Consider the following 27,883-nt stretch of genomic DNA (forward strand, 5'->3'; position numbering starts at 1 on the left):
CCGTGTGAGTGCATAGCATTTGACATGTTAAATGGACACGATAAAAATCATCTTGATGTTGCCGTGTCCAAAACTAACGTGAGAATCAGGCCAACTCTTACCAAAAGTGTTTTCCTTCCTTTATGCCAGTATTGAGGACATGAGCTATCTTGCACCTCACCCCATAGGGTCCATTCTTTAACATTTGTTGGTGAGTTCCCTTAACATGAATGAGTGTTCAGGGTGAAAGCTGAACACGATCAGTTAGGGTAGTTAGTTCCAGGCAAGTGACAGGCCTTCACTTCCTTTCACAAAACGCGAAGCAAAGCTCCTGCAGGAACCTTGGTGGGAGTAGAGTTTGAAGTTTCCACTCTCCATGTTTCTCTCTAAATTTATTGGATACAGAGTATTCATACATACACACCCAAGGTGAAGTCTTTTCTTGCCCAACATGTCATCCCTCTGCCTCCCAGTTCTTTTGAGCAGAACCTGTGAAAAACCCTGAGAACCCTGTGAAGAACCCTGAGAAAAAGGAAGAGAGAGGGAGGCAGGGAACTAATTGCTAATTTACTCCTCAGAAGCCAGCTTGTCCCATCTGCAAGTTTCCCCTCTGAACCATATCCCTACCTTTAGAGCAAGTGTGGGGAATCTTTGGCCCTTCAGATGTTGCTGTACTATAGCTCACATCAGCCTCTGCAAGAATGGCCAGGGATGATGGGAGTTGTTGTAGTTCAGCAAGAGTGTCAGAAGTTTCCCACCCACACCTGCATTAGAGAGTATTAGTAATGATGTCATAACGAGGGCAGTGCTTTTTGTAACAGAAATTCTTGCCCAAATTAACTAAAATTATTGTTTTTAAATGGCAGCAGAGGAGAGAGACAGAAACTGGGGTGGCTGAATAGCTGCCTCTTATTACTGCATAAAAGGAGACTGAACACTGAGAAGGGAGGAGGTAGCAAGGATTATTTTCCTGCCAGGGCAAGCAGAGGATATGACTTTCCAGACTGCCCTTTCTAGGAATTTAAAGGGAAACGCCCTGTGTCTTAACCCTTTGCTTACCTAATAAAGCATGGGGGGGGAATTGGGGGGGTGCAAGATTATTTCCCACATTAACAAGCCTGATGAACTTCTTTCTAGCTCCTCTATTTTAGACCTGTCCTTTTTGTGAATCCCAACAGAGAGAGGTAGGGTTAAGAAAGAACCCTAGTGAAAGAACTTCCCAGTGGGTGAAGAAGAGGGGAATCTCCTTGGAACATCCTCAGCCTCCCTTAATCTAAGGGTGCTGCTGGGCCAAGGCAGCGGCAAAGGGCTGTGGCATCTCCTGGGTCTTGGCTTCTGTCAGGGCACTGTAGGCCAGCCAGCGCTATGAAGAAAAGGCCAATGAATAGACCTGGGCGGCCACAGCAAGAGCAATGAAGCCACCCTTTCTGTCTTAGCAGAGAATGAGCTGCCAATAATAATAATAATAATAATAATAATAATAATAATAATAATAATAATTTATTATTTATACCCCGCCCATCTGGCTGGGTTTCCCCAGCCACTGTGAGCGGCTTCCAACAGAACATTAAAATACAATAATCTATTAAACATTAAAAGCTTCCCTAAACAGGGCTGCCGTCAGATGTCTTCTAAAAGTCTGGTAGTTGGTGTTCTCTTTGACATCTGGTGGGAGGGCATTCCACAGGGCGGACGCCACTACCGAGAAGGCCCTCTGCCTAGTTCTCTGTAACTTGGCTTCTCGCAGGGAGGGAACCGCCAGAAGGCCCTCGGAGCTGGACCTCAGTGAGCAGCATGCCTCCCCCACCCCGTTGGGCCTGGCCATGTAACAAGTGGGAACTTTGATGGGTAATATATGGGACCTTCCTCAAATCAGAAGAAGCTGCTTGCAGCCTTTGTTCACATTAAGGCCATCCACCCATGGCTACTTGGGAATCTGGAGAAGCAAAGCGGGGTTAGCCCTCAGCTTAACTGCATGGGTGGAGTCTTCAGACAACTGCTTCCCCAGTTAACAGGTGCCACACAGTGACCTTTCAAGCAGCTGCCCTGCAGCACAGTTACCTGAGCCCACCCTTAAACATTAGGGGCTAAGAACCATGGAAACAATGCTAGTTTGGAATGGTGAATGAATATGTGATTCTCTGAGCTCGTACCACTGCCTTTCAGTTCTTCAGAAATAGAAGCAGATTCTGTCTCACTCCGTTTGTTCTTCTGTGGTGTGTGTTGTTGTTTTTTAATTTCAGAATGTGGCACACTTCTCTGTTCTAGCTGGTAGCGTCTTCCTGTTCTTCAGCATTATTGGGACCTTTGGAGCTACCTGCGTCCTCTGCAACCCACCAGCCAATCCATATTGGATAATTCAGAAACATTTGTCTACTCCAAGGTTTTATCTGGTGTGCATACTTGCAACTCTTTTGGCTCTTCTTCCAAGGTATTTTATTGGTTTGGAACCAAGCATTGAAATTCATTGTTGCCAAGATAGAAATTCATTGTTGCTGTGATTCTTCTGTCACATGTGACAGAGCAACAAACCTGTACGTAAAGTCAGTAGGAAATTGCAGCTAATTCTGTCCATCTGCTGCATATGATACAAACACATGTTGGAGAACACATGTAACGTTCACGCTTTACATTTTTACTTGTTCACTTCAAAAAAAACCTTAGCGGTACTAAAGATTTATTGACCATTGTAGAAAAGCTATGCTGAATCAAGGAAAAAGAGGTCATTCTTCACTTTACGTCTAAGTCTCATTGGCGTGGTAAACGCAGGTCTGGACTGTACCACTTCAGACTCCAAGTGGGAGCTCACATAATTGAATTATCCCAAGCTGACCTCCCCAAAATCATTCCATAAAGAAAAGTAGATGTTAAGAAGAATAGTTCTAGCCCATCAAGGCTTTTGATAGGCTTGTTTTCCCCAAGGGAGAAATGTCTTCCTCCCTTGGGGAAACATTCTGCTGTATGACCTCCACTTGTAGGCTAAAGCGGTACTACCCAGACATTTTATCACCTCATTGGGAAATAGGTTAGTGTCTCCAATACAGAATACCCTGGACTCTGAAATTATTGCCCAAAATATCCAGGGTAATAAATTACAGCACTTTCCCATCAATTTTTTAGTATCTTCGTAGTTTGGATTCTAAGAACTAAATTTTATAAAGGGAACACACCCACCCACCCACTTTTTTCAAGTTTCTGGTCAAAATGGTTAAATAGTGTGTAACATTAGTTCAGACATCTCCTTAAAAGCTGAATATTGAGTTCAGGGCAGTTTCAGATTTTGCCACCTTGGGCTCTGAACACTTAAGTCAGGAGGAGTTTGGGGGTAATTGGGATTTTGTCCTGCTGGTTTTCTATTATATTACATTTTTACCCCGCAGTTCCTCTAAAGAACTTGAAGAAGTGATCTATTGTCATAGCAAGCCTGTGAGGCAGCGGAGGTGGCTAAATGCCACTGTTGAGATTCATAGCTGATTTGAGGTTTGAACACGGGCTTCCCCATGCCCAAGGCCACTGTAACAGCACAGTGCCATTGTAACCAGGGTTGCCATATGTCCGGAATTTCCAGGACATGTCCAGAATACTGCAGTTGGAAGCAGTGTCCAGACAGAAATTGCTGAAATGCCCAGGAAAATCCGAATGTATGGCAACCCACACAGACAGTGTCATTTTTGGTGATTTTCCTTAAAAATAGCTCAATAACATCTAAAAGAGTTCAACAACCTTTCTGAAATATGGCAACCCTATTGTAACACCATAGGATCTCTGTGTTGCTGTTGCCAACATGAGCTTTTTTTTGGCTAGAGTTAGAACAGGCATCCTCAACCTGCGGCCCTCCAGATGTTTTAACCTACAACTCCCATGATCCCTAGCTAGCAGGACCAGTGATCAGGGATGATGGGAATTGTAGTCCAAAACATCTGGCGGGCCGAAGGTTGGGGATGCCTGAGTTAGAATATAAACTTTGCCTACATCCATAATCCTTAAACCATTCTCCAACATTCAGTTCGGCATTGGTTTCAGTGTGATACATTTGTTAGGACAAACTTAAGTAATTCTTTTTGGTAACCCAAATCCTTTCCCTAATTGGTTGAGATAAAGGTGGGAGGGAGGGAAAGAGCTTTATTACCACCTGGTTAATAAGAGCACACTGTTGAGAATAATACCTTTTTACAGGAGGCCCTTTGCCAAACCAACTTTAATCCATGCCTACACAGCTTATTTGAATCCTTCCTTATACTGTAGGTATTTGTTCAGGGTGATCCAGGCCACAGCATTTCCAACTCCACTGCTAAAGGCCAAGAACTTGGAAGGTCGGGTCCTTACAGGACGGAAGAGTCTGCTGCGCAGTGCAAGTGTAGCCCCATCGTGAGGGGTAGAATTGATCACCAAGGGACAAATGGGGATTCTGGGTCTGCTAATTCTGAAGACTCAGCAAAAGGAAACAACATCAAGTGTTGTGGTTTGTTGCTGTTGCCAATACAGCTAGTGCCATTTTGTAATAATGTTGGAGACAGTCTGAACAGGCACCCAAGGGACATCTGAAAATGGTGGCAGGCTGAGTTGTGAGGGCACTGAAATGTTTAAGCCCCTCAAAGGAATTCTATTCCATCACATATGGAGCTAGTGATTCTTAAGTTGGAGGGTTAGACTTGACTTCTGAAGAGGACCACACTGATATTTCTCTCGTGAATAAGGCTGATTCGGATTCTGCCTAGGGCATATAGGAGGGTTTAAAACACTCTGCCAAAAAGAGAGTGTTATTTATGCTTTAATGTCCAAAAGAGGAAGGGTGGTACATTTAAATGATCTTTCTCACATGACTTTTCTTCTTTTTATATGAAATTCAGCCACCACCCACTGCTTGTGCTTTTTTTTATAGACAAAAAAGTACTTAGAATAATTTGTTCAAGATATAAGCAAACAAAGAAATGCTGCCCCTTGTTCCACGATGGATAAATCATTTCATATGAGCCTTGATAGCATGGGAAGAGATATTTAAGCCTGGCCCTGCAGGCAAGGAGGTTTTGGGATTACTGAATTTTGACTTTATTCTTTCTACTGTTATTATAATGTTTGGTTTCTGGGGCAGTCAGTGTTAGAGCAGTTCTGTCTAACAAGATGCACAGTAGTTCCCTCTGAAAACAGCTGTGCAAAACCTAAATCACTTTCATAATAAAACAGTATTTGTAACTCTTCATGGAAGCAAGATTCATAGATGATAGGAGCCACTTCTCTGGAGAATAAACTAGCTGAGGATGCAGGAAAGACATTTCTACACAAGCACAGCATTTTTGTATATATGATGATTATGTGAATGTGAGAAACTGTCTGCGCTTTTATTTCTTTATGGAAGGAATACTGTTAAATTTGTTCTTTTAGAAATGAATATTTGTACTGTAAACAGTGTGTGGTGCGTCTCCTCCTTTCTTTCCCTCTGCAAACAGATTGGTGTTTTCAGATAACAGACTTTTCACTACCCTTGCTTAAAAGAATGTTCCATAAAAAACTGATGTTAAATTGTTTAGGATTTGGGGGTGGGGTGATTCTGTTGGTTCAGTACTCTGCTAGGCACACAGCTAAACTGAACATATTCTGAATTAATTTACCAAGATTCTGAGGAAATCCCTGAGAGGATGAAAGCACTGCATAGGTAATCTAAAACACTTCTAAACAAGATTTACTGCACAAATTTCCTTAAGACCTTTCTGCATCATATCCTTTATGTTAAGAGAAAGACCTTCCATTTAGTCCACATGTGAACCATTCTGGCACAGCTTTACCTGTAGCTCTGACCTTTTGGGGAGGGTAGCCTGATTTTAACTATAATTGCTGTTATCTGCAGCTGTACCCACTTAGCACCCCCCCTTCTGAGTTAAAATACCGGTTTCTTCCAGCTGGCATTCAAGATCGCCTTGCCATAACAAATAGTAATCTCTATTCAATATGCAACTGTATTTTGCCTGATAATGACTCCAGGTTATCATGACCTAATTTTGTGTCACTGTGTCCAGTTGAAACATGCTCTTTCTGCTATGCTTTCCACAATGCATGTGGAGATATATAAACACCAAATATTGAAAGTATTGGTTTCTAATCATGTGTCACAATTTTTAAGGCAGGGGTAGGAACTTTTTGGCCCTATGGGCCAGATCTTTATCTCCTGCCCACTTCCCCTTGCCAACTTCGGCAGGCAGGTGGGCCCTGTCAATCATCTGATGCCACAGTGGCATGTGATTGACACCTGCCACAGCCCAGGACTAAATGCCCAACTATCAGTTGAGTGTCAAAAGGCCCTTTTCAGCCAAGCCCTGCCCTTAGCTGCTGTGTAAGACTGGTGCATGTGCCTTGGCCAAAGTGACTTTGCTGACCCAATGGGGAGGCCAAATTTGGCCTGCAGGACAAGAGGTTCCCCATCCCTGTTTTATTTACAGTGCACAACATGGAATAAGTCCCATGGGATTCAATCCAACCTATTTCTGAGTAAGCACACAAAGCACTGCACTGCATACTCCCCTGCTGCTGGTGCCCCTCTTGTCTAACAGCAATGGAAGATGCCTGCCTCATGGGCATCTTTCCATTCTTGGAAGGAGAAGTGAGTGCCAGTTCCCTGGCTTAAGCTGTAGAACAGGGGTTGGCAACCTAAGGCCCACGGGCCACAAGCGGCCCATGGGGGGTCATTTAACCAGCCCATGGACCCCCACCGCCCGCTCGGGGACCGCCTTCCACAATGCTGGCTGGCTTCCCATTGGTTGCAGGAAGCTCCTGCAGCCAACAGAAGGCTGCACATGCCTCCTCTGCGCCGGAAATAGCGTTTACACATGCGTGCATGCATGCGCGCACACTCCGTCCCACCGCGGCATCTCCTGGACCATGAACTGGCCCAAGCCACAAAAACTTTGCTGACCCCTGCTCTAGAAGTTTCTGTGCACAGATGCAGATCCTGTAATTGTGACTGCACAGACCACCGTTCAAAAGACACAAGTAAGCAATCTATTTTAAGTCATGGAGCCTGAATCATAGGATTACTTCATACATGAGCACCATTCATCGTTCACCACTGGCAAAAGAAGGAAGCGTGTACTTGATTTGGGCAACCCTGCATAATGGCGTTCTTCTACTTGCTACTCAAGCAACAAACAAACTGGTCGCAGTTCTTTAAACTGATAACGTGATTTTGGACTAACCTGAACTGGAGCCAAGTCCTGCTTTCCTAGATGTGCCAGTCTTCTTTTTTTATATTCCTTTTATCTTCCTGGACTGCACATGCTAAAGAAGAATGCATCAACCCCTTTACCATTTTCTGTTCCTTTTTAGTGCAAAAATAACAACAAAAGAGGGACCTGAGGGAGGGGAAAGCCAGATGTTTTCTATAAAACAAATTATAGGAACAAAATCCAGTATTGTATTGTTATCCAAGTCCACAGTGGGAGCTTGATTTGGGGAATTTAGCACGCCTTCTTGGGGAGGGAGGGAGAATTGCCTGTTTTTGAAAGTTTATTGTTGCCTGTTTGAGCCATACAGAAACTGCAGCCGCTGACAATAAATCGCTAAACATTGAGCTCCATTTTAGTATTCTCTTTTTATGTTTGCAAAATGAATAAATTACACGAGACAAACTTTAAACTGCGGCAGGCAGGGTGTTGCAGGGCTATGTTTAACTTTCCTTCCTAAGTCTGTAACCAAACACTGAGGTCTCTGAATAACACTCGCAAACTGAAGCTTGAGGACCATTTGGCATTCATAGAAATTGTCATTCCTGCATCTCACTGAAATATTTGTCCAGTGCTATTTTTCTAGAAAAAGAGGTGCCAGAACTCATTCTCTTATAATGGCATAATGGGAATGGTGCCCGTCTAAGAGGTGCTGGAATTGAGTTCCAGTGAGTTCCAGCCGAAAGAAAGCTCTGCATTTGTCACTCGCAACTAACTCATCTTACTGCTTTCAGTAGGATTTACAGTAAACTTCAATTAAGTTCAGTGGAGCTGACTCCCAGGTAAATGACCACAGCATTGTAACCTGAGAAAGGCTGCCTCAGGTTTGAGAAGGTCCTTGACAAAGTAATTTCTGGTGAGCCCCTTCCTACATCAATGCCTGCCAGTCCTGTGGACTTACCTGGCAGCAGTAAGCAGTACTGTTTATTTCCAACAGTGACATAGCACCAGTCTAGAGCATGGAAGATCTCCAAGTTGGCTGTCGCAACGTTCTTCAAACTGGAGTCGCAGGCGAAAGGAAACCCAGGGCAGGGTAGGAGTCAGTAGTGGTCCCAGCAGACATCCAAGGCTATTAGCAGTTCTGCATGTGAATTACAACAAACTTTGTTTCAGGTCATTTATAGGTGAATGTTAAATCTTCATAAAGTCACTTACGACAAAAAAAATCTAGCACCTATGTGCAGTTCCATGTTACCTTAGTAGCACAGCAGTATCCCAATTCACAAGATTATTTGCTATATAAACATCAGAATGGGATATACTCTATCAAGGTCTTTGATGCATCCATGGAAGGTATGTATATGGTCCAGTCTACCCACATGCTTCAGAACTGCCTATTTGTTAGAAAAAGATTAAGTGCCCTATATGTTTCAGTTCCACAGTTGAGGGGCTGACTAGAAGAACATTACTAGCCCAAAAGCACTGCAATTATATCCCCATCATTGATTCATTAGGATTTTCCTTAAATAACACTTAACCCCCACTATACATGTACTTACAACTTTAAGCATTTTAGCAGCTACTGAAGCACTTAATTCAATTTTCTACAGCCTCAGATACGATGAAGTTGTGGTTGCTTGACTGCAAAGCACATTTTGAAAGGTGATTGTTTCATGTGCCCTCTCAGCCTGTTAGGAAATGAGTGAAAAATGAAGGAAAGCACCACAGGAAAAATCATTTCAGGAAACGCCTCCAAAAATAGTCCTGCTCAGCTCTGCAATGCCTTTTTTGATGAATAGTGATCTCTTAATTTGCAAGAAATAGATTTTCCTCCTCATCAATGACCTTGAAGAGCAATCAGATTGGTACAACCCTGGCTCGGGGCTAGAGGTCCCTATATCAGCTGCCTGGGTTCTTGGCCAGTTCTCAGGCCTGCCCTCCTCTTCCTAAGTGCCACAGGAGCAGAGGAGACAGCGAGCCACACTAAAGCTTCAGAGCTACCACTGAGGTGCCAGGCTAGTTGCTACTGAGAAGTACATGGCAGACTTTCCTGGATTTCGAGTCTGTCTTTTAGAGTCAGGAAAAGTTGGAACCGCCAGCTCCTAGATAAACTCCCATTCTGGGCTGCTTCACTGCCAAAGCTCCAACCTTGCTGACCTGGAGAAACTCTACTAATTCATTAGTTAAAAAATGATAAAAAAGAATTGTTGCATACCATGGTCACTCAAAAGATTTGAGTACCATGGGCCTAGCATATATTCATCTTTGATATCACTATTTACCTGTACCATAGTTACTGGCCATGTTCTAAAACAGCCTCTTGCAACCTGGTGCCCTCCAGATGCTGTGGACCACAACTCATGTTGGCTGGGGCTGGTGGAAGTTGCAGCCTAAAGCACCCAGAGGGCACCATTTGTGAAAGACTCCCGTAACAATGCATTGATCATGCAAACTTTTGCACATTTCCTCATTTTTTGGAGAACTATGTAGTCAACAGCAGTTTCCATGATCACAATAATTTTGGATTTAAATGTAAATCTTTTAACCATTATGCCAGGTGATGTTATTTCCAGCACGCCACAAAATGGTACGTCCTAATATATGCTAAATTATATGAGGAATTCTGCATTTGTGTAACTCATTTCACAGCAAGTCTTTAATTAATGTGCTGTGGTTACGCACATGTATAGAGTGGCAGCCTTCCCTGCTGCTGAAATATGCAGCAGGTTTTAGCGAATGAAATTAGCTATGGACACAGCAAGGAAATAGACTTCGGGTGCATTCATGAGTATTGCATTATGAAAATGAGATTTCACATGCTCTTCTACAATGAGCCAGGCAATTGATACAAATGCCAGGTTAATTAAAGAGTCTTACCTTCTGAAATTGTCCAGTATTCATCACTCCATCCATATATTTGTCAACAATGCACATCAGTGCTGTTCTTCCTTTAAGATGTTGGTCTTCAAGATGTTGGTCTAAAACTCCCATCATCGCTGATCATTCTCCATGCTGGCTGGAGCTGATGTGTGTTGGAGTTCACAATGTTCTTTACAACAGAGGTAAGCTATGCAACCTACTGACCATTAGATAAGCATTCACATTACACTGTTTTAGAAGCCTGATAAAACCTATCTTTATTATTTAAACAAGCCTATCCAGATATATACTTAATATTTGCTTTATTACTGTATTATAGTAATTATTTTATATTACTTTATCTACACTATTAATTTGTTTATAGTTGCATGATGCTCCTAAATATTTGAAATGGAGCCCCTGAGACTCCCAGGTGTTCTGCTAATAAGATCTAAATAAGATTCCTTTACATGACTTAGCCAGTCTACGACATATCTCTCCATTACAAAAAGAATACCATATCTTAATAGATTCCATATGTTATTACTGCATCAAGGCCCCAACAACTCAGTGGGTATTAAGTTAACAAACTCACTCCTTTTCTTTCAGTGATATGAGAGATTCCAGTTGATCTGTGCTCCAAGAGAATTGCTCAGAACCTGTATTCAATCTGATATGCTATTGTGAAGGGAGAAGGGGAGCTGAAACGATTTTTGTTCACAGAATTTATTTTGAAAAAATAAATATGTGCATTTTTGCTCACTTTGGGTTTAAATTAAAACAAATCATTTTGCTTACATGACATTGGTTACATATGCTGCTTTCCTAGCGGCAGTAAAACAACATTGGGAGTACGAATCTCATCAAAGGCTCCTTTCTCACAATTGTTGGATACATTTGATTGTCTCTCTACAACCACACATCTGGAGACATCTGGTACTTTAAAAACCACACTTCGGATGACATCTGGTTCCTTAAAACCCACACCACATACAAATATTTGCATAAGCATACATAGGAGGGGGGAAGCAGTATAAAAATACCATGTATAAAATAATAGAAATATATTTTCTCTACGTGGAATGTTGTGGGGGAAATGAGAGTAAAATGAGAGTACTGTTTTCAGGAGAAATATGGTATGAGCCCTAGCACACAGTCCCTCAAAGAATGGCAAAGAAAGTGCAGAGCTAAGAAAGCGAACGGCCATGAAGGCAGAGGGCCTAGAAGATGAGCAGGCAAGCCTTTTGCCTCTGAGGGTCAAATGCAGTGGTGGTCTGTGAATTGGGAGGCTGCATGCAGGCAGTGGGTGTGGGTAAGGCCTGGGTGAGCCCCCTCCCCAAGACACTTTTCCTCCTCCCCGTCCCCATCTCTCTGGTCAGGCATCAGGAGATCCTATCATGCCCCTCCTGCTGCCTCGCTTATCAGTGCTAGGAAGGTTGAGAAGCTATCCCTAAGGCTAAAAGCTGAGCAACAGGGAGGGAGGAATCAGCTGGAAATTCCAAAAGGATTCACAAAAGTTGGCCGAGGGCTGCATGCAGCCTGCGCACCACAGGATGACCACATGTAAGGTAGGGGGAAAACCTAACAGGACCAGGGAACAGGAATTCCCATGTATTTTACGCAGCGAGTGAAAATTGGGAAAGAGTAGGCTGTAGGGAGGGGAGACCAACTGGAATACGGCAGGCCAGAACCTCACATACTGAATTGAACCAGTTAGCTAGATCCAGGACTCGGCTACACAGCTGCAAATATAACGTTTTAAGTGTGTTTTAAATGCATTATACAAATATGGCACTAGATGGCGATGGTGAGCTTATGGCAAATTCACTGAATTTATGAACACCTGACTTCTGTTTTTGAAATGTGTCCTTCAGGAATACTTTTTAAAATCTTAGTCTAGGATAACGAACTTGTAATTTGTAAGATTCATTTCTAAAAGTTATTTAAAAAGAGTTTCTTCGAGAGTTTACATTTTGATTTATGTAGCTAAGGATTTTTCCTTCATAGATCAATGTACAAATAACCTACAGATAAGTCCACAACTGGCCTATGATAAACTCTGTAGATTTTCTCAATTGCAGCCATACTTGTATTTGGGTTTCTGGTGGTTCAGTACACACAGCAAAGGGGCTACACACATATATATTGTATACTGGGAGAAAAACTGTCTACAAACATGGTTTAAATAAGAATACAGCTATCCTGTTTGTGTGATCATGTACATGAAAGGAAAGGCTAGCATGATACAGGCTGTACACATGGGAAACTGCAGCCTTTTTCATGATAATGGCTGCATTTTTCCAAAAGCTGAAAACATGAAGATGGCAACCATAGACAATCTTCCTTTATACAGTAGCGTACCCACATACAGAGTCACACAGAAAAAATTGTCAGTGTGGACTGGACCTTCATTAACCAGTTGTGGTTCAGGCTACCTGTATTCAAGACAACAATGCCTGCAACCTACCTTATCCAGGGGAGAAATTTGCTCAGTTTTTCTGTGCCCCAATTCCACAGAATGAACAAAAACATAGAAAAGCACAGCGTTTTCTTTGTGGTTAAGAAAGTAGAAACAATCAAATACAGCTTTTCAATGCACATAAATAGCAACATTTAGTAATACAGTGGACATTTGTCTATTACAAGCTCCATAAGGTGCATCAAAAGAGGAGGTGAGGTTACGAGTTCTGTAACAGTAGTCAGGAGTATGCGACTGATAGTCCTGCAGGTTATGATTGAATGTTTCAAACAGTGTTTCAAAACCTCTTTCGGCTTTGAAAAATGTGTTTTAGACCTCTCTGTATGTAGACTTAGAAAGGCTTTCTGGGTTGCGTTTCCAGTCTTCTACGGTTTTGAAAGGGAGGACTGCAAAACAGCTGCTTCATTATATTGTTCCAAGTGCCACTTCACAAGATGGGTTGTACCAAAGCAGTACACACCTCTATAAGCATGGGATAAACTGCACTGAATTAATGAATGTTCCATGATAGATTCCAAAACTAAACAAATTGTTTGCCTGTCTTGTATAGCCTTTGCCCAAATGCAGACTGAAGCGAGGCAGGCAAGGTTTTCTCTCCTATAATTCCTCAGAAGGGGATGATGGCCAAGTAGCTCCCCTATACAACCTCACCAGGAAACTACTGCTGTGTTAGACAGTGGCCTTTAACCTGTGTTTTAGAAGCCCCAGAGAGGCTTTATAGATTTCCATAATGCACGTTTTCTGCCTGAATGTGGTGCCTGTTCTAAAACAATCTTTCCTGAAGCTGAAAGACTTACGTATCTGCTCTCCAACCATCTGGTGTGTGCCGCACCTTTTCCTGCAGATCCTGCGGGATAAGGCAGAATTATGGCAAAGCTAGATCTTGAAAATTATAAATCACATGTCACCATGGGCTTGGAGCCTGGGACTAGAGAGAAAAAGCCTCCAACTTGGATATCCTCCTAGTCGGAAAATATAGTCTTACTAAGCAAGGAGGCTTCATGAATGATTTAACTATAGCTTTTAGGACTGATTATTTATAGCTTTTAGGAACAAATTTAGATTCCAGGAGGATACTTGTTGACTTACAAGAGTTTTTCATTTTTCATTGTAAATCCTATTGGATTACCTCTGTGATGCTGCAAAAGTTAGGACTACCTTGTAAAGAACACGGCAAGGATTGGGATGAGCTGCTGTCCACACAGTAAGCTATAAGACCACTTCCTGCTTAAGAGATGATTTCACTTTGCATCTTGTAATTTGGGAAGGAAAAAAACCATCTATATGACATTCTCACTGGCACATGGATCTATTTATTCCTTGAAACCACCCAGTTCTATTGCAGCCACTGTGGTTAGGATCTCCATGCAAAAGGATCCAAGTCTTAAGTGCTTTCTTTAGGTCGTTCAGTCCAGAATAAGCCTAACATGCTAGTCTTAGCAGTTAAGTTGTATGGAAATCATTTTAACCAGTTTTGTGGGTTATACTGGTGGTTCTTGATTTTAAATCTGTTACTTGTTTTAGGGCAATCTTGTTTTAAAATGATTGGTTGACTGTTGCCATAGAATTAGGTTTGCTTTGTCTGTATTGTTTTGCTTTCCCTTGTAATGTGTGTGTGACGACCACTGGTCATTATTAAGCAATAAATCTGCATCCAAAAACATGCAAAATTTGATAGCATATGAAACACCCAATTCTCTTAAAGTGAGTGGAGTCCAGATTAACTTGGTGGAACCAAGAGGACAAACTAGAGTTTTAAAAAGGACTACTTATGAACAGATGTGCCCATCACCTTTGCAAATTTACAAACTATTCACTGCAAGAGACAGAAGCTGAAATTCTCTATCAGCAAATATATGTTTTTCTCTTGGTGTTTTAGAAAGCTAGTACTTCTACACAACCCCTAATGGTTTATCTCAAATACCACATTAGAAATGTGCTTATTTTTTCCTTTACGCATTCTGTTGTGAGTGTATGTGAAAGGTAACACAACACTGCTAAAGAAAAAAATGCTAGAAATGATTACAAAAATATTTGACCAATTACCCAGACGCATCTTTGGCACCAGAGAATATACCCATTCTTTTACTCTGCTCTGTTGCCTGTCATCTGCAACCCACAGAATTTATAATTCAACAGGTTTCTTCATTTCAACATCTTCATTGTTCTGGTGCGCTGCCTTTTTGTCAGTCAGCACAGAATTCCTATCCTGAAGAATTAGTGGAGAAGAAATGTGTGGATGTAGATTTGCCTTTCAATCCATTCAACGAAGTGAGACACATTGCTATAAACTCCAGGTCCCAAAATTTTGGAAAAGCAGACAGAGCCCCAAGAGGTTAATCCAAACAATGTCCAGCGTCCAGCAGGCTGCTCGCATACAAGGGGTCCTCCACTGTCACCCTGTAAAGATATAGAGGTTATTTCACAGCATAAGGCTGCCCTTGGGAGTGGGCAACAAAACTGGATGAACTGATCATACAAAACAACACGATCGGGATGGTTGTTGAATAGTTCCTGTGATCTGTCATTAATGGGGGGGGGGGGACTGGCATCACCTAATCACTCTGTGCTCCGTTAGGTATATTTTGACCCCTCACTGTATCAAGGTCCAAAACAACTGCATGAAAATCAAGAAAGGGCTGTATAGCTACACTGCTGGTAATTGTGATAAGTAAGTGTAGCTATACAGCCCTTTCTTGATTTTCATGCAGTTGTTTTGGAAGAGGCAAATGGTACAACACATGGCATCCTGTCTTTTGATGAGCATGGCTCACAGCAAGTACATTACACACTGAAGCTCCAGCACCAGCATTGGCTTTCCATAATCCTTTCAGATACAATTCAAGGTTTTAGATTTACAATCCAGATCAGAAAGGTTTGGCTGTATCTGCCTCCTAACCTATATCCCTTCACATCTCCTAGGATCAGCCAAGATGGTGTAAAGGATATGGTTACCGGACAAATACTCTTAGGTTTTTCTAGAACCACTACCCAGCTTTCTTTGTTTTCTTGCTGTTATATAACCTGACTTTCCTTCAGGGAGCTAGGATAGAAGTTTAACATCACAACAAACCCTGTGAAGCAAGTTGAACTAAGAGCAAATCTCTCCAGGTCATCTAATGAGATTTCAAGCTGAGAAGGATTTGTAAAAAAAAGGTACAGTAACTTTTACCTTTATTTAGGACTCAAAGCCAACAAAATAGCCATTTCCATCTATCATGTGATCTAGTTGCTTTTTTGTTCTATTGGACTAATTTGGGTAGAGTACTCATAATTTGCAGCTATAGTTTTCATAAATTTCTCTCTGTGTGTGCACGTTCTTGTGTTTGTGTTTTTCTCTCTCCAGAACTGTCTTACCATGCAAGAGTCCACAGTGCCAGATTCATAGCCTGCACACAACATCCTGGCGGTAATGGTTTTCATGTCGAAGTACGACTGGCACTGTTCTAAGGAAATAATACGAACTTCTCCTTCCTGAAGTTTGAAAGGCACTAAATGGGGTGGGGGGGACAACTTTAGTCAAACCATATACAGCTATGCAAAAACACCATCAAATCGACACTGTTTTGTTGTATAAAGTGAAGAGATTATTAACAGTCTGTTTATTGGTTGCACCAAGCTTAAACAAAGATCAGACTATGTCCAGTCTTTATTTAGCATTCCTTCTTATCTATTTACATGACAATGATCCTGATGCTCATTGCTTGTTGGGTGTTTCTATGTCTTGCCATAAAACATTCATTCATTCCACATTTTTCAATACATTTCTCTTGTCACTTTCCTAACTGCAAAAAGTCTGTTGAGTATCATCATTCATGATTTTGTCATGCTAGGGTGATCAAGCACTGCCCCTTAAAGCTCTTTCTTGATAGCTTGCTGCAAAATCAATTTCTTATTCTCTGGGCATATTCAAAACAATCTCCTCTTTGGCTGCACAGCCTCTGGCAAAATTATGAAATTATGATCTCAGATTAATAGTTTTGCCAGGGTCTATGAACCTGCTTTGCGGGGAACTGATGTTACTTTGGAACTAATATGATCTGTACATGTGCCTGCTGGTTGACCACCTGCTCAAAATTTGAAAACAAAACATATTTTGTACCCAAGCACAATTAAAAGTGTTGGTGGTGACCTTTAAAGCACTAAACAGTTCGGCCCAGTATACCTGAAGGAGCGTCTCCACCCTCATCGTTCAGCCTGGACACTGAGGTCCAGCTCTGAGGGCCTTCTGGTGGCTCACTCACTGCGAAAAGTGAGGTTACAGGGAACCAGGCAGAGGGCCTTCTCGGTAGTGGCACCTGCCCTGTGGAATGCCCTGCCATCGGATGTCAAGGAAATAAACAACTGTCCAACTTTTAGTAGACATCTGAAGGCAGCCCTGTTTAGGGAAGTTTTTAATCTTTGAAGTTTTATTCTGGTTTTTAATGTTCTGTTGAAAGCCGCCCAGAGTGGCTGGGGAAACCCAGCCAGATGGGCGGGATAGAAATAATAAATTATTATTATTATTATTATTATTATTATTATAGTACAAAACTTTGAAAAGTTTCCTATGAAAGTTAGAGGCTGCACAACCACCTGCCATAGATTTTTCAGGTACAATTTCCCAGCATTATGTCTTTCTCTCGTTACTTAAATCTCTATATAGCTTTTAATCTACTATCTTCAATATATACTTGTTTATGCTCTTTCCTTTTCCAGTGGGTCACCTCTCACTGCTTTAAAACATGATAGCCGCAGTATGGGCTGCCACCACACGTCACTTCCACATAGTTGAACAGAACTAGTTCAGAAAACTTTGCCATCCCAAAAGCAGGATCCCTTGGGGTGTCACAGACTCTCAGCTCTCACAACACTACACAGTATGGAAGGTACACCACCTACATTCCCTATAATGTCACGTAAGATGACAAGATGCAAATTTCAGATCACGAACAATATGGAAGATAAGTCCTAGCATCACTTTTCAGATCGCAGGCTGCTTTCACTAGTGCCTCTGAAATACAGTGCCAACCCAAGTGACTGCAAGCCCTGGCTAATGACTGATAGCCGTCACAGATTCCGATTAGCACTGTAGATGTTGCTACCAAGCCCCAACGTTCCTGGACATTCTGAGAACACTACTTTCCTCGGCAGTATGCTTCCCACCTCCAGGAAGCTTCATACACACACATCTTATGCAAGCGCCTAGGGTTCTTATTACGGCTAAACAGTAATGAAAATGCAGGTACACATACAATTCTCTCCCTTCTTTGTATTCCAGTCCCTATTCAGTTCAGTGTAAAGTGAGAACAAGCTGTGGACTTTGGGTTTATATTGTGCGTTCTATTATTCCATAATACCCAGCAAAGATTTGTCATTAGTGTTGAAACAGTAACATTTCCACTAGAATCAGATAACTAACAGAAGTCAATGGAAGATAAACAGATTTGTGTTTAAATATGGAAAACATTAGTCTTACTTTTGTTGCCCATGTGTCCCCAACCGGTGATGTAGCAATAGGTATCTGGCTCGACTAGCCGCTCCCTGCTGGGTAGACAGATTGGCCGTACATAGCTTGTCTCATTGATGTCTTCATTGAGTTCCACAATGCTTATATCATAATCCACAACGGCACGGTTATAACGGGGGTGCAGAATAATAGTCTTCACCATGCGGGTCTGCATGAAGACTGAAGGATGATCCAAGTTGTTGATGCCAAACACCACTTTCCACACAGCAGGGCTTTCTCTCCTTGTGAAGAGGAAAGAAATAATATATGCCGTTAGTGCTGAATTTATCTCTTCCCAAAGAAGCAACTTCAAATGCTGACATTCTTCGAATAAGCAGATTTCTTAGATCTACTTCAGTTAGGGTCCAGGCCTAGTTATGGCATTAAAACTGCCTTGTGCACTATGTGGACTAATCTATGATGTGAGAATTACTATGGGAGTGTTGATTCTTCTAGACATTTTGGCAGGCTTTCAATAGTGTTGATCATAGTACAGCATAACTGTATAACCCTTGCCCATGTTCCACTTGAGGACATAATCTTTCCTTCTAGAATGTTTCCAGATCCTTAACTCTGAGTCATGGTGCACTATGAGGAGATTACACTGCACAATAATATATAGGGGGAATAGTATTGAGACAACAGACCAGAGAACAAAAGAATGCACTATTTTGTAAAACAATGAAGAAGAAATACTGATTATTATGCAGATTGCTACAGAATGAAGAAGGACTGAACGAAACAGTATTCAAATCAAATCAGCAACTCAGTTATAATGTGAGATTAGAATGTACCAAATATGGATAAAAGGGAGATAGTGAGAAATGTCAGGCAAGCAAGCAGAGCCTAATTGGTATAATGAAGGGAAATAAGTGTGTGCAACAGCATGGCTAAACTTAGAAATGGGAGAGAGGAGAAAGAGCAAAAGTGGAAAAGGAAAGAACTATGAACAGATACAGAAATTGCTCTATTATAGATTCTGTAACTTCTCTCTCTTTTTTTAAAAAAGAATTTGCACAGCAGATGCCACACAAGTTGAATAAATCATTGGTATCTACAGAGTTTGAGATGCAGGCAATACTGAGACAAACATATTAATGCACTGCTTGTCCATCCGCAAACAGAACTAGTGTTTCAAATGCCTTTAAAGTGTTTGATTATGACACAAAGGCTATTAATAACATGGCATGCAGAGGCTGGAAAGTCAAATCATAAAGATATTTCTCTCCTCAGAAATTTGTTCCATTTTTTAATCCCCTGAGCCCAAACAAGGAAAGACTTTTCAATTTTAAATGCATATCCTTGGGCCAATAAAAAGTCATATTGTGAAAGTGTTATCTAATAATAGCAAACTAACCATGCATTTAAAAAATCTCAGACATCATATTATGAGTGTTGCGTTTCAAAGTGATGTTTATAAATGATAGTCAGCATGTGATGTTTCTGAGTGTGAGGGGCAAACATAACTGTACTGGATTTATAATTCAGGAATTAAGAGGGGGATAGTAAATCTGCCTCTTCCTACAGTTTGGGCTACTGTACAAGCTAGAAGTCATATTTGCTGCTCCACCCACTTTTTGACGTTAGTTCCACTCACCACACTCACATACCAGCCCTGGAAAGTTACCCATGAGGAAATGCTTCTAAATGCAAGCTGGGATTAGTCACCAGAGAAAAGCAGTTTTCAATAAGATCAGTGTAACATTTGTATTGGGATGCGGGTGGCGCTGTGGGTTAAACCACAGAGCCTAGGGCTTGCTGATCGGAAGGTCGACGGTTTGAATCCCCGCGAGGGGGTGAGCTCCCGTTGCTGGGTCCCTGCTCCTGCCAACCTAGCAATTCGAAAGCATGTCCAAAAGTGCAAGTAGATAAATAGGTACCACTCCAGCGGGAAGGTAAACGGCATTTCTGTGTGCTGCTCTGGTTCGCCAGAAGAAGCTTAGTCATGCTGGCCACATGACCCAGAAGCTGTACGCCGGCTCCCTCGGCCAGTAAAGTGAGATGAGCGCCGCAACCCCAGAGTCATCCGCGACTGGACCTAACGGTCAGGGGTCCCTTTACCTTTAACAAAGCATTCTCAGCACCACTCACCCTTCAAAGCAGTGTGCCACAGTCAATACCCATTTCTTTGCAATGAGGACACAGCCACATATATGCCCACTTGGCTCACTCTGCAGGGAGCACTGCCAAGGCCATCGTCCTGGGCGACTGGTCCTGCCACCAAGGATCCTCTTGCTCATGCGAGCTGCTGGGCGACGGCCACAGTCTGTTAAGAAACATATGAAGCATTTTGCTGCTAAGGACCAGAATATTCAGTTGGCCACAATATGCTGAAGAGCCCATCTGAGGAACAAGGACTCCTCGGCAGTAAAATGAAGACTTATGAATAAGCTACTCCTCATGAGTAGACCAAATCTGCATGCAGACGGCTTGCAGCTGTGTTCTATACAGGGAGCACTCAGTTCAGCTGCAAGCACAGTGTGCCGGAACAACATATTTTCATCAGTTCCCTGATTTGCGTTTCCCTGCCACCTAGGTGCTCACTGGAATACACACACATCATGCTTAGACATCAGACTGTTTCTGGACCTTGTTTCTTGTACTTCCCAGGTATTTGGATTCTGGACCATGGACGTAGCCAAGGGGGGTGGGGGCAGCTTCCCCCCCCCAACCATTTAAATCAATAAACATACTGAGGTTCTGCCCTCTAACACAAATCCTGGCACACCCATGTGTACCACCTGAAATACACAGTGAAATAATTTGGTAGCGTGGTATTATCTTCAGGATTGGTCACTTCAGTGCTCACCCTTAACGCTAGATCATTTATCTCTGTAAACACCATATACTTTGCTCCCTTGGGGGGGGGGGGGCTATCTCAATTAAGCCCCAAGGTCTGCAAACTCCCAAAGTATGTCAATTGACAAATATTATGTGTCTTTTGTCAAACTATTTATGAAGCCAAAATTATACCACTCATGCACAACAAGGTCTCAGTAGACTTGGGGTAACCTCAGTTTTCAGAAACACAAAAAACATTAAGGAAGGAACCCCCGACACACAATAATGAGAACCAAGTGTGCTCAGTGACACAGAATTCTGCCTGAGGGGGGGAAACTGAAAACTTAGAAGGAGGCAGAATGGAAAAGAATAGTGGAAGAAGATATTTAGAAACAGAGGGAGTCATCACATTGTCAGGGTAGGTCATTTTTTGGTTCACAATGAAATGCTGATTTTAGATGTCCCAAGGGATGGAAGTGAGAGGTGTCCGTAAATATCAACAGCAAATTAATCAAGGATATTAACCAACAGGGAGTGGGAACTGAATGAAGCATCTAAGAAGCAGGTATGGCTGAAGAAGAGGAGCACTCTACATTGCAGCATTTTGTTGTAGGTCCCACTAGTCAATGGCTATTAGTAATGATGGTCATATGGGACATATGGGCACTAAGTCACTGAATGCAAGTTTCTAGGGAGTCACAGCAGAGCTTCCTCATGGATTGCATCCAACCAAGTCATAGTCTGAGTAGACCCACTGAAATCAGTAGACTTGACCAACTTAAGCCTACTGATTTCAATGGGTCCATTGGATATACCCTGTTCCCGTTAAACCCTGATTGTGGGCTTCTTGGGAGGAACCTGTTTCCCACTGTGGAAAGCCAGGTGGTGGTCTGGGTGGATCTTTCAAGGAAATTCCTAGACTCTTAAGCAGCCATGTGTATTCTTAGAAATCAGTGGGAAACGTTGGTGATTTCCAAGTTACCTACCCAAATTCCTTCTTCATAGTTAGATAAGTTATGTAGCTTACCTTCTTTGGTGCAGAGAAGGGAAACCATACTCCTGCTTCTGCATGGCAACCTACAGAGAGAGATACAAAGCTTTTGTGAAGAACAGGGTCTTTACACATACACTCCACCTGTTTAATATATAAGCACATGGATCATTTATCCACTGAATTTCTCTTACAGGCACCAATGGTCTTCCTATCTCATTAAACAAAGTACAGTGGTGCCCCGCAAGATGAATGCCTCGCAAGACGAAAAACCCGCAAGACGAAAGGGTTTTCCATCGCGGAGGCGCTTCGCAAGACGAATTTCCCTATGGGCTTGCTTCGCAAGACGAAAACGTCTTGCGAGTCTCGCCATATTTTTTTTTGCTCCCCCCCCCTTTTTCAAAGCCGCTAAGCCGTTAATAGGCTTTTAACACCTTAGCCGCTAAGCCCGCTAAGCCGCTAATAGCGCTAAATCGCTAATAGCGCTAATCCGCTTAGCTGCCAATGGGGTTGCTTCGCAAGACGAAAAAACTGCTAGACGAAGAGAATCGCGGAACGGATTCTTTTCGTCTTGCGAGGCACCACTGTACTTCAAAATTGGTGAGCTCTTGATTTTTAGAAGCAATATTTTTGTATTTAATTTACACCTGCAGACTATGTGAGTTTGATCTGGCAAACATCCCTACATTAGTTTTATCACTGTCCATGAGATTTTGGAATCTGCTTATAGAACTTTCAGGTGGCTCTGTATACAAAGTGTTTAAGTGTTAAAAGGAATGTGAAAGGTCACATTTCTGACATGAACGAATAAACTATGAATTTGAATCCTTCAGTGTGAAATTTGAAATTTTATACAGGCATTCAAAATACCAAGTGTCAACATCTAAATTCCCAAAGTTTCTGGTTTGAAAAAAATTACCGTTTTTAAAGCATAATTTCATTTTCACTCTATCTACAATAGAAGCACAGCTATTTCTCACCCTTTCACCAAAAGGGCCTGCAATGTGGATATATTTTTTGTCTCCCAGTCAGAGTGTAGATTTAGCCATTTCTCATATGGTTGCTGCTCATACTCTGGGACGATTTCTGTCACAGGTGGCCCCCTGAAATAAACACACATTGAAGGTAGCTTAGTACATTTGTTGATATTAGAATCTGAAACTTTTTAATGGAAAGGAAAGAGGATGCCTCAGTTGCGGAGGAAATGTATTCCATGTGCACTCCATGGAAAACCCTTATTGTTGCTAAAGCTGAAAGCTCATCATTCCCATGTGCTCACTGCTTAGTATATAGGGTATTTGGACACCAGAACCATTACCACCAGATGCTTTCAGCATAGGCAGGCAGAGGCTATATGTAAAGTGCTTTTAAATATTATCCTCCCTGTACACAGGGTTGGCACAAGTAAGGGTTTTTCTGTGGCCTTCAAATGGGATAAGTAATTTCTAAGACAGCTCTCAAACAGGCAATTGAATTATATCCTACTTCTGCATATGCTTCAGGGAGAGATTTTTCCAAAGTTGGACCAGATAACATTTTATTATATTATTACAGAGAATATGTCTGACTTCCAGAAGAAGAAATGAGACTTGGAAATGGAAATTGCAAGAGTTCTCTCTAGTGGCTCAAAGCATAGCTCATTTTTCTTTACATCTGTCTAATGCATTACTGTTTTGTTATAATGTTAATGACTGCATTCAGTGTTTGTGGTCTCCGTGGATTTCTTCTTCCTGGCCATTCTTCCCTTACCCATTATGTGTCTGTCAATCTAATTCCCACTGCTTTTCTAATAAGATATTATCAGGCGTATTCATAGAGAGCAATGCTTCCCCCCCTTAAGCTGATCAAGGGAACTATTCAGATAGAAGAATATCTCAGATTGTATTGAAATCCAGAATCTCTTTTTAAAAAGGCTCAGAAGCAAATAATCAGATCTGGCAAGTCAGCAAGTCCACTTTGGGTTTTGGGTAACTAAATTTTCCTTCTGTATTCAAAGCTCTCTATTACAAGGCTATTCATGCAAACACTTAAGCCCTAAGGGATGCTATTGATTCATCAGGTACTAACATTTCACTAAATTATTCATTCTCCCTTTGTGCTCCCCCAAATCAGTTAATTCACACCTGGAAGGGGCAATGAGATCCAGTCTTTTTTTAAAAAAAAAATCCTTAAAAGATTTCTCTTAATATCTTTTGTCAGACAGATGTCAAAGTTGAATTTTCAATAGAGCATAATAAAGTCATGCTAAATAATTTCCACACCACTCCAGAATACGGAATCATTTTGTTGATAAAAGAAGTTGTGGGCCCAGGTGCAATGGAGCCGTGGTGGGGAGCACAGGCAATAAATCAATACCAGGAGGCATGTGTCAGATTTAAGTTGGCCACAACTTTATTGATTATAATTGCAAAGGTTTGGTTAAGACATTGGACATGGATCCAACGATCCACCAGCTCGCCAGCTGGCAGATGAATTAGGGTTAACCAAATTTAGGGGTCTGCCTATGATGTGAACTGCATCCATAAAATCCATTGGATAGCTAGTATAGGCACTGTGGCCCTTTCGCCTCTGAACTGGGTGTCTGGAAAGAAGTGCCTCCCTCTAAGATCCCTCAGGGAGATTTCCCCGTTGAGCAGGGTAGGTGAGCCCACCTCCCGGCTTCCTCTCTTGCTTCATCCAAAAGCCTGTTCTGCCACTCAAGTTGGCTAGCTCAGGCAACTCACCACCAAACTTACTCCACCTGCAACCAATCCAACAAACCATTGCCGATTGCAAATTTTTCGCTCCATAAGGCGCACCTGACCATAAGGCGAACCTACTTTTTTTGGGGGGGGGGGATTCAAGAAAAAAAATATGCAGCTCTTGGGGGCTTCTGCGGGAGGTGGGGGAAGTGAAAGAGCTTTGCTCTGTCCATTCCCCCACCTCCTGCAAAAGCCAGGGATAGCCACGCGAAGCCTCCCCAGGGCAGCGGCATGAAGGCTCCCCGCTGCCCTGAGGAGGCTTCGCAGGCTACCCTAGAGCTGCTCAGGAGCTTGTGGGGCTGGCAGGGGAAGCCCAGGTCCCCCCCCCCAGCCCCAGGGACCACACATTCGCTCCATAAGACGCACAGACATTTCCCCTTACATTTTAAGAGGGGGGAAAGTGCGTCTTATGGAGCAAAAAATACAGTAAATGCTCATCATCTTGTTTGAACAGGGTCCCATCATTATGTATGATTTCAGGGATGGAACCAGCCTTCTGTCACAGGCCTGCACCATCCACCACATCACTCTGTCCCCTTTCCTTTGCTCTCTATTTACTCAGGTGGGCCTGAGGCCTCACTCATCAGCTTGGACCAGATGATTGTCATGGTGGGGTATTTGGAATGTAAAATGTTTATGGCCATGATAGCGATTAAGGAAGCTGCTCCCAGTGAAAGGGGGGCAAATAGGACCTATGCCTATGCTACATTCAACTATGCCAGGTTCTTGGCTAGGATTAAGAAAGACCTATTAGTGCCACTTCTCACACTGCAGTTTTAGCTGTACAAAATACAGAAAATAGGAATACAACAAATGAGTGTTTGCAAACTTTGCATCCAATATATGCACTCATTTAGGAGCTCTGATTGGCTACCTGCTGACAGCGGTTTTGGTGACAAATGTGGGTTTGCATTGACATAAGGCACCATCCCACCACTGGCCGCCCTTATACACCACAGCCACTGCTTCACCAGCATCCCACTGCCAGCCGCCCTTACCTGAAAGACTGCCGCCTCCAACATGTGCCTACTCAGACCTTAAAATCCTCCTTAGAGGCCCTGTTCCACATGGCCACACTGAATGAAATGAGATGGGTAATCATCAGGGAGAAAACCCTTTCAGTAATAGAACCCTACTGAGACCTTTTAAATAAGTTCTGAAGTCTGGGCCTCTCAGTTTTTAAATATGTGGTATTATATTGTGGGTGGCTGTAGTGTCTGCTGTATTTCTTTACTTTTTATAGTGGTACCTCTGGTTACGTACTTAATTCATTCCGGAGGTCTGCTCTTAACCTGAAACCATTCTTAACCTGAGGTACCACTTTAGCTAATGGGGCCTCCCGCTGCTGCCAGCGCACGATTTCTGTTCTCATCCTGAGGTAAAGTTTTCAACCCGAGGTACTACTTCTGGGTTAGCAGAGTCTGTAACCCAAGGTGTTTGTAACCCAAGGTGTTTGTAACCCGAGGTACCACTGTATGTTTTATTTTGCATTTAATTTTTTTGCTCATTTATTGTAAGCTTCCTAGAGAACTTTATGTTATGGGACACCATACACATGTCAAAAATAATCAAATATATTTTACGGCAGCTTTGTTTGTATGCTCACCCATAAGATATATGAGACATATTAATCCTTTGAAACTTTAATACGGGTTGATAAAGGCCTATCTAAATTTAGCACATTCAGTCTGAATGAAGCTTACTTGAAAAATAGCCAGGTTTTTTAAAAAAAATAGTATTCATTATTAATATCGTTGTTGCTGCTGATATTAATCACACCGTAACACTGCAATTTTAATTAAACTTAATAACTGAATCAATTAGTAAGGGCCAATTTTTATTGGTGCATTTAAGACTTAGAGGAACACTTGTATATTTTTACAAGGCCATCTTAGCCCTGATATGAAAGTGAAATAGGCTAGGGAAAAGCAAATATTATTAAATACTGCTTTTTGTTTATTTAATTGTAAGTGATCTTCCATACTGAGTTTTGGGTGATTATTTAAACATAACCAATCAAATAATTCAATGGTTAGAAGAGAGATGATTAATGAACTAAAAAAAATCAACTCACAACATATCTAGAACCTGGTAATATATTTTTAAGAATGTTACAACTAGCCATGTACTTGTTTGTACCTATTAAATCTATATATCCTTCCCTTCTTTACCACAGAGTTTACCAAATGCATTTAATTTATGCATTTAACAGGTCCAGGGAGTCTGCTTCTGTGAAGAGTGCACCACTGGCATAGGAAACTCGGGCAACAGCACGAACTACAACTTCAATGAACGGCGATTTCTGTTTTCACGCTTATCGCCAACATCACTTCCCATGATGAGAAAAGCTTCAGCGTTATGATGGAAAGGCTAATTGTCTGGGTGGATTTGCGACATTCCACTAAAGCAATGAGAAAGGAAGCATGAGTAATTCACACTTCCTCTGTCAGCTATTACACAATCCAAAGAGCTGGAGATGTGGATGGGACGTGAGCGTAGGACTTGCCGATCAGAAGGTCGGCGGTTCGAATCCCTGCGACGGGGTGAGCTCCCATTGCTCAGTCCCTGCTCCTGCCAACCTAGCAGTTCAAAAGCACATCAAAGTACAAGTAGATAAATAGGCACTGCTCCGGCGGGAAGGTAAACGGCGTTTCCGTGCGCTGCTCTGGTTCTCCAGAAGCGGCTTAGTCATGCTGGCCACATGACCCGGAAGCTGTACGCCGGCTCCCTCAGCCAATAAAGCGAGATGAGCGCCGCAACCCTAGAGTCAGTCACAACTGGACCTAATGGTCAGGGGTCCCTTTACCTTTTTATGATGGAAAGGCTAATTGTCTGGGTGGATTTGCGACATTCCACTAAAGCAATGAGAAAGGAAGCATGGGTAATTCACACTTCTTCTGTCTATTACACAATCCAAAAAGCTGGAGATGCATATGCATCCCATGAGGAGATGCCGAATCACTAGTGCTTCCTTTCAAACTGAGTACAATATCTGAAACCATCCTCTGTACCTGCTGAACAGGCAACTGAAAATGGATTAGAATTACCCTGTAAAGGCTGATTCACACATACCTATTGATGTCTTGAAAACCATCCATTGTAGACCCTCCAAGTGTCCCTATTTTCCAAAGACATCTCTGATTTAGAGAAGCTGTCCTGGTTTCTGATTTGATCCTAGAATGCCCCACTTTTCCTTAGGATGTCCCTATTTTCACTGGAGAAATGTTGGAGGGTATGGAATTATCTGACCCCCGAGCCATCTGAAGGCAATTCTGTATAGGGAAGTGGTTTTTTAAAAAGGTTTAATGTTTTATTCTGTTTTTTTATATGTTAGAAACTGCCCAGAGTGGCTGAAGCAACCAAGTAAGATGTGTGGGGTATAAATAGTAAAATTATCATTTTGGAATGGGA

The 27,883-nt window shown here is 42.2% G+C and overlaps 2 protein-coding genes across 22 annotated transcripts in view; one reads left to right on the forward strand and one right to left on the reverse strand.

Annotated features, from left to right (window-relative positions):
• ATP10D (ATPase phospholipid transporting 10D (putative)) overlaps positions 1-7,540 on the forward strand; it is a 79,686-nt gene extending 72,146 nt beyond the window's left edge. For 17 of the 19 annotated variants that reach the window (XM_077934333.1, XM_028745105.2, XM_028745106.2 and 14 more), the window contains 2 exons: positions 2,223-2,410; positions 4,225-7,540. In XM_077934333.1, coding sequence (XP_077790459.1) covers positions 2,223-2,410; positions 4,225-4,351 — 315 coding nt within the window. In that variant the 3' untranslated portion in view covers positions 4,352-7,540. The remainder of the gene's footprint in view (positions 1-2,222; positions 2,411-4,224) is intronic. The other 2 variants (XR_013394272.1, XR_003708403.2) reach the window with 1 other exon arrangement.
• A 3,162-nt stretch (positions 7,541-10,702) lies between these two features.
• CORIN (corin, serine peptidase) overlaps positions 10,703-27,883 on the reverse strand; it is a 111,551-nt gene continuing 94,370 nt past the window's right edge. For all 3 annotated transcript variants that reach the window (XM_028745118.2, XM_028745117.2, XM_028745122.2), the window contains 6 exons: positions 22,712-22,834; positions 21,768-21,817; positions 20,051-20,225; positions 17,930-18,201; positions 15,829-15,962; positions 10,703-14,871 (listed from right to left, as the gene is read on the reverse strand). In XM_028745118.2, coding sequence (XP_028600951.2) covers positions 14,689-14,871; positions 15,829-15,962; positions 17,930-18,201; positions 20,051-20,225; positions 21,768-21,817; positions 22,712-22,834 — 937 coding nt within the window. In that variant the 3' untranslated portion in view covers positions 10,703-14,688. The remainder of the gene's footprint in view (positions 14,872-15,828; positions 15,963-17,929; positions 18,202-20,050; positions 20,226-21,767; positions 21,818-22,711; positions 22,835-27,883) is intronic.

This window comes from Podarcis muralis, chromosome 9 (assembly GCF_964188315.1).
Source record: "Podarcis muralis chromosome 9, rPodMur119.hap1.1, whole genome shotgun sequence".
Classification (NCBI taxonomy): Eukaryota; Metazoa; Chordata; class Lepidosauria; order Squamata; family Lacertidae; genus Podarcis; species Podarcis muralis.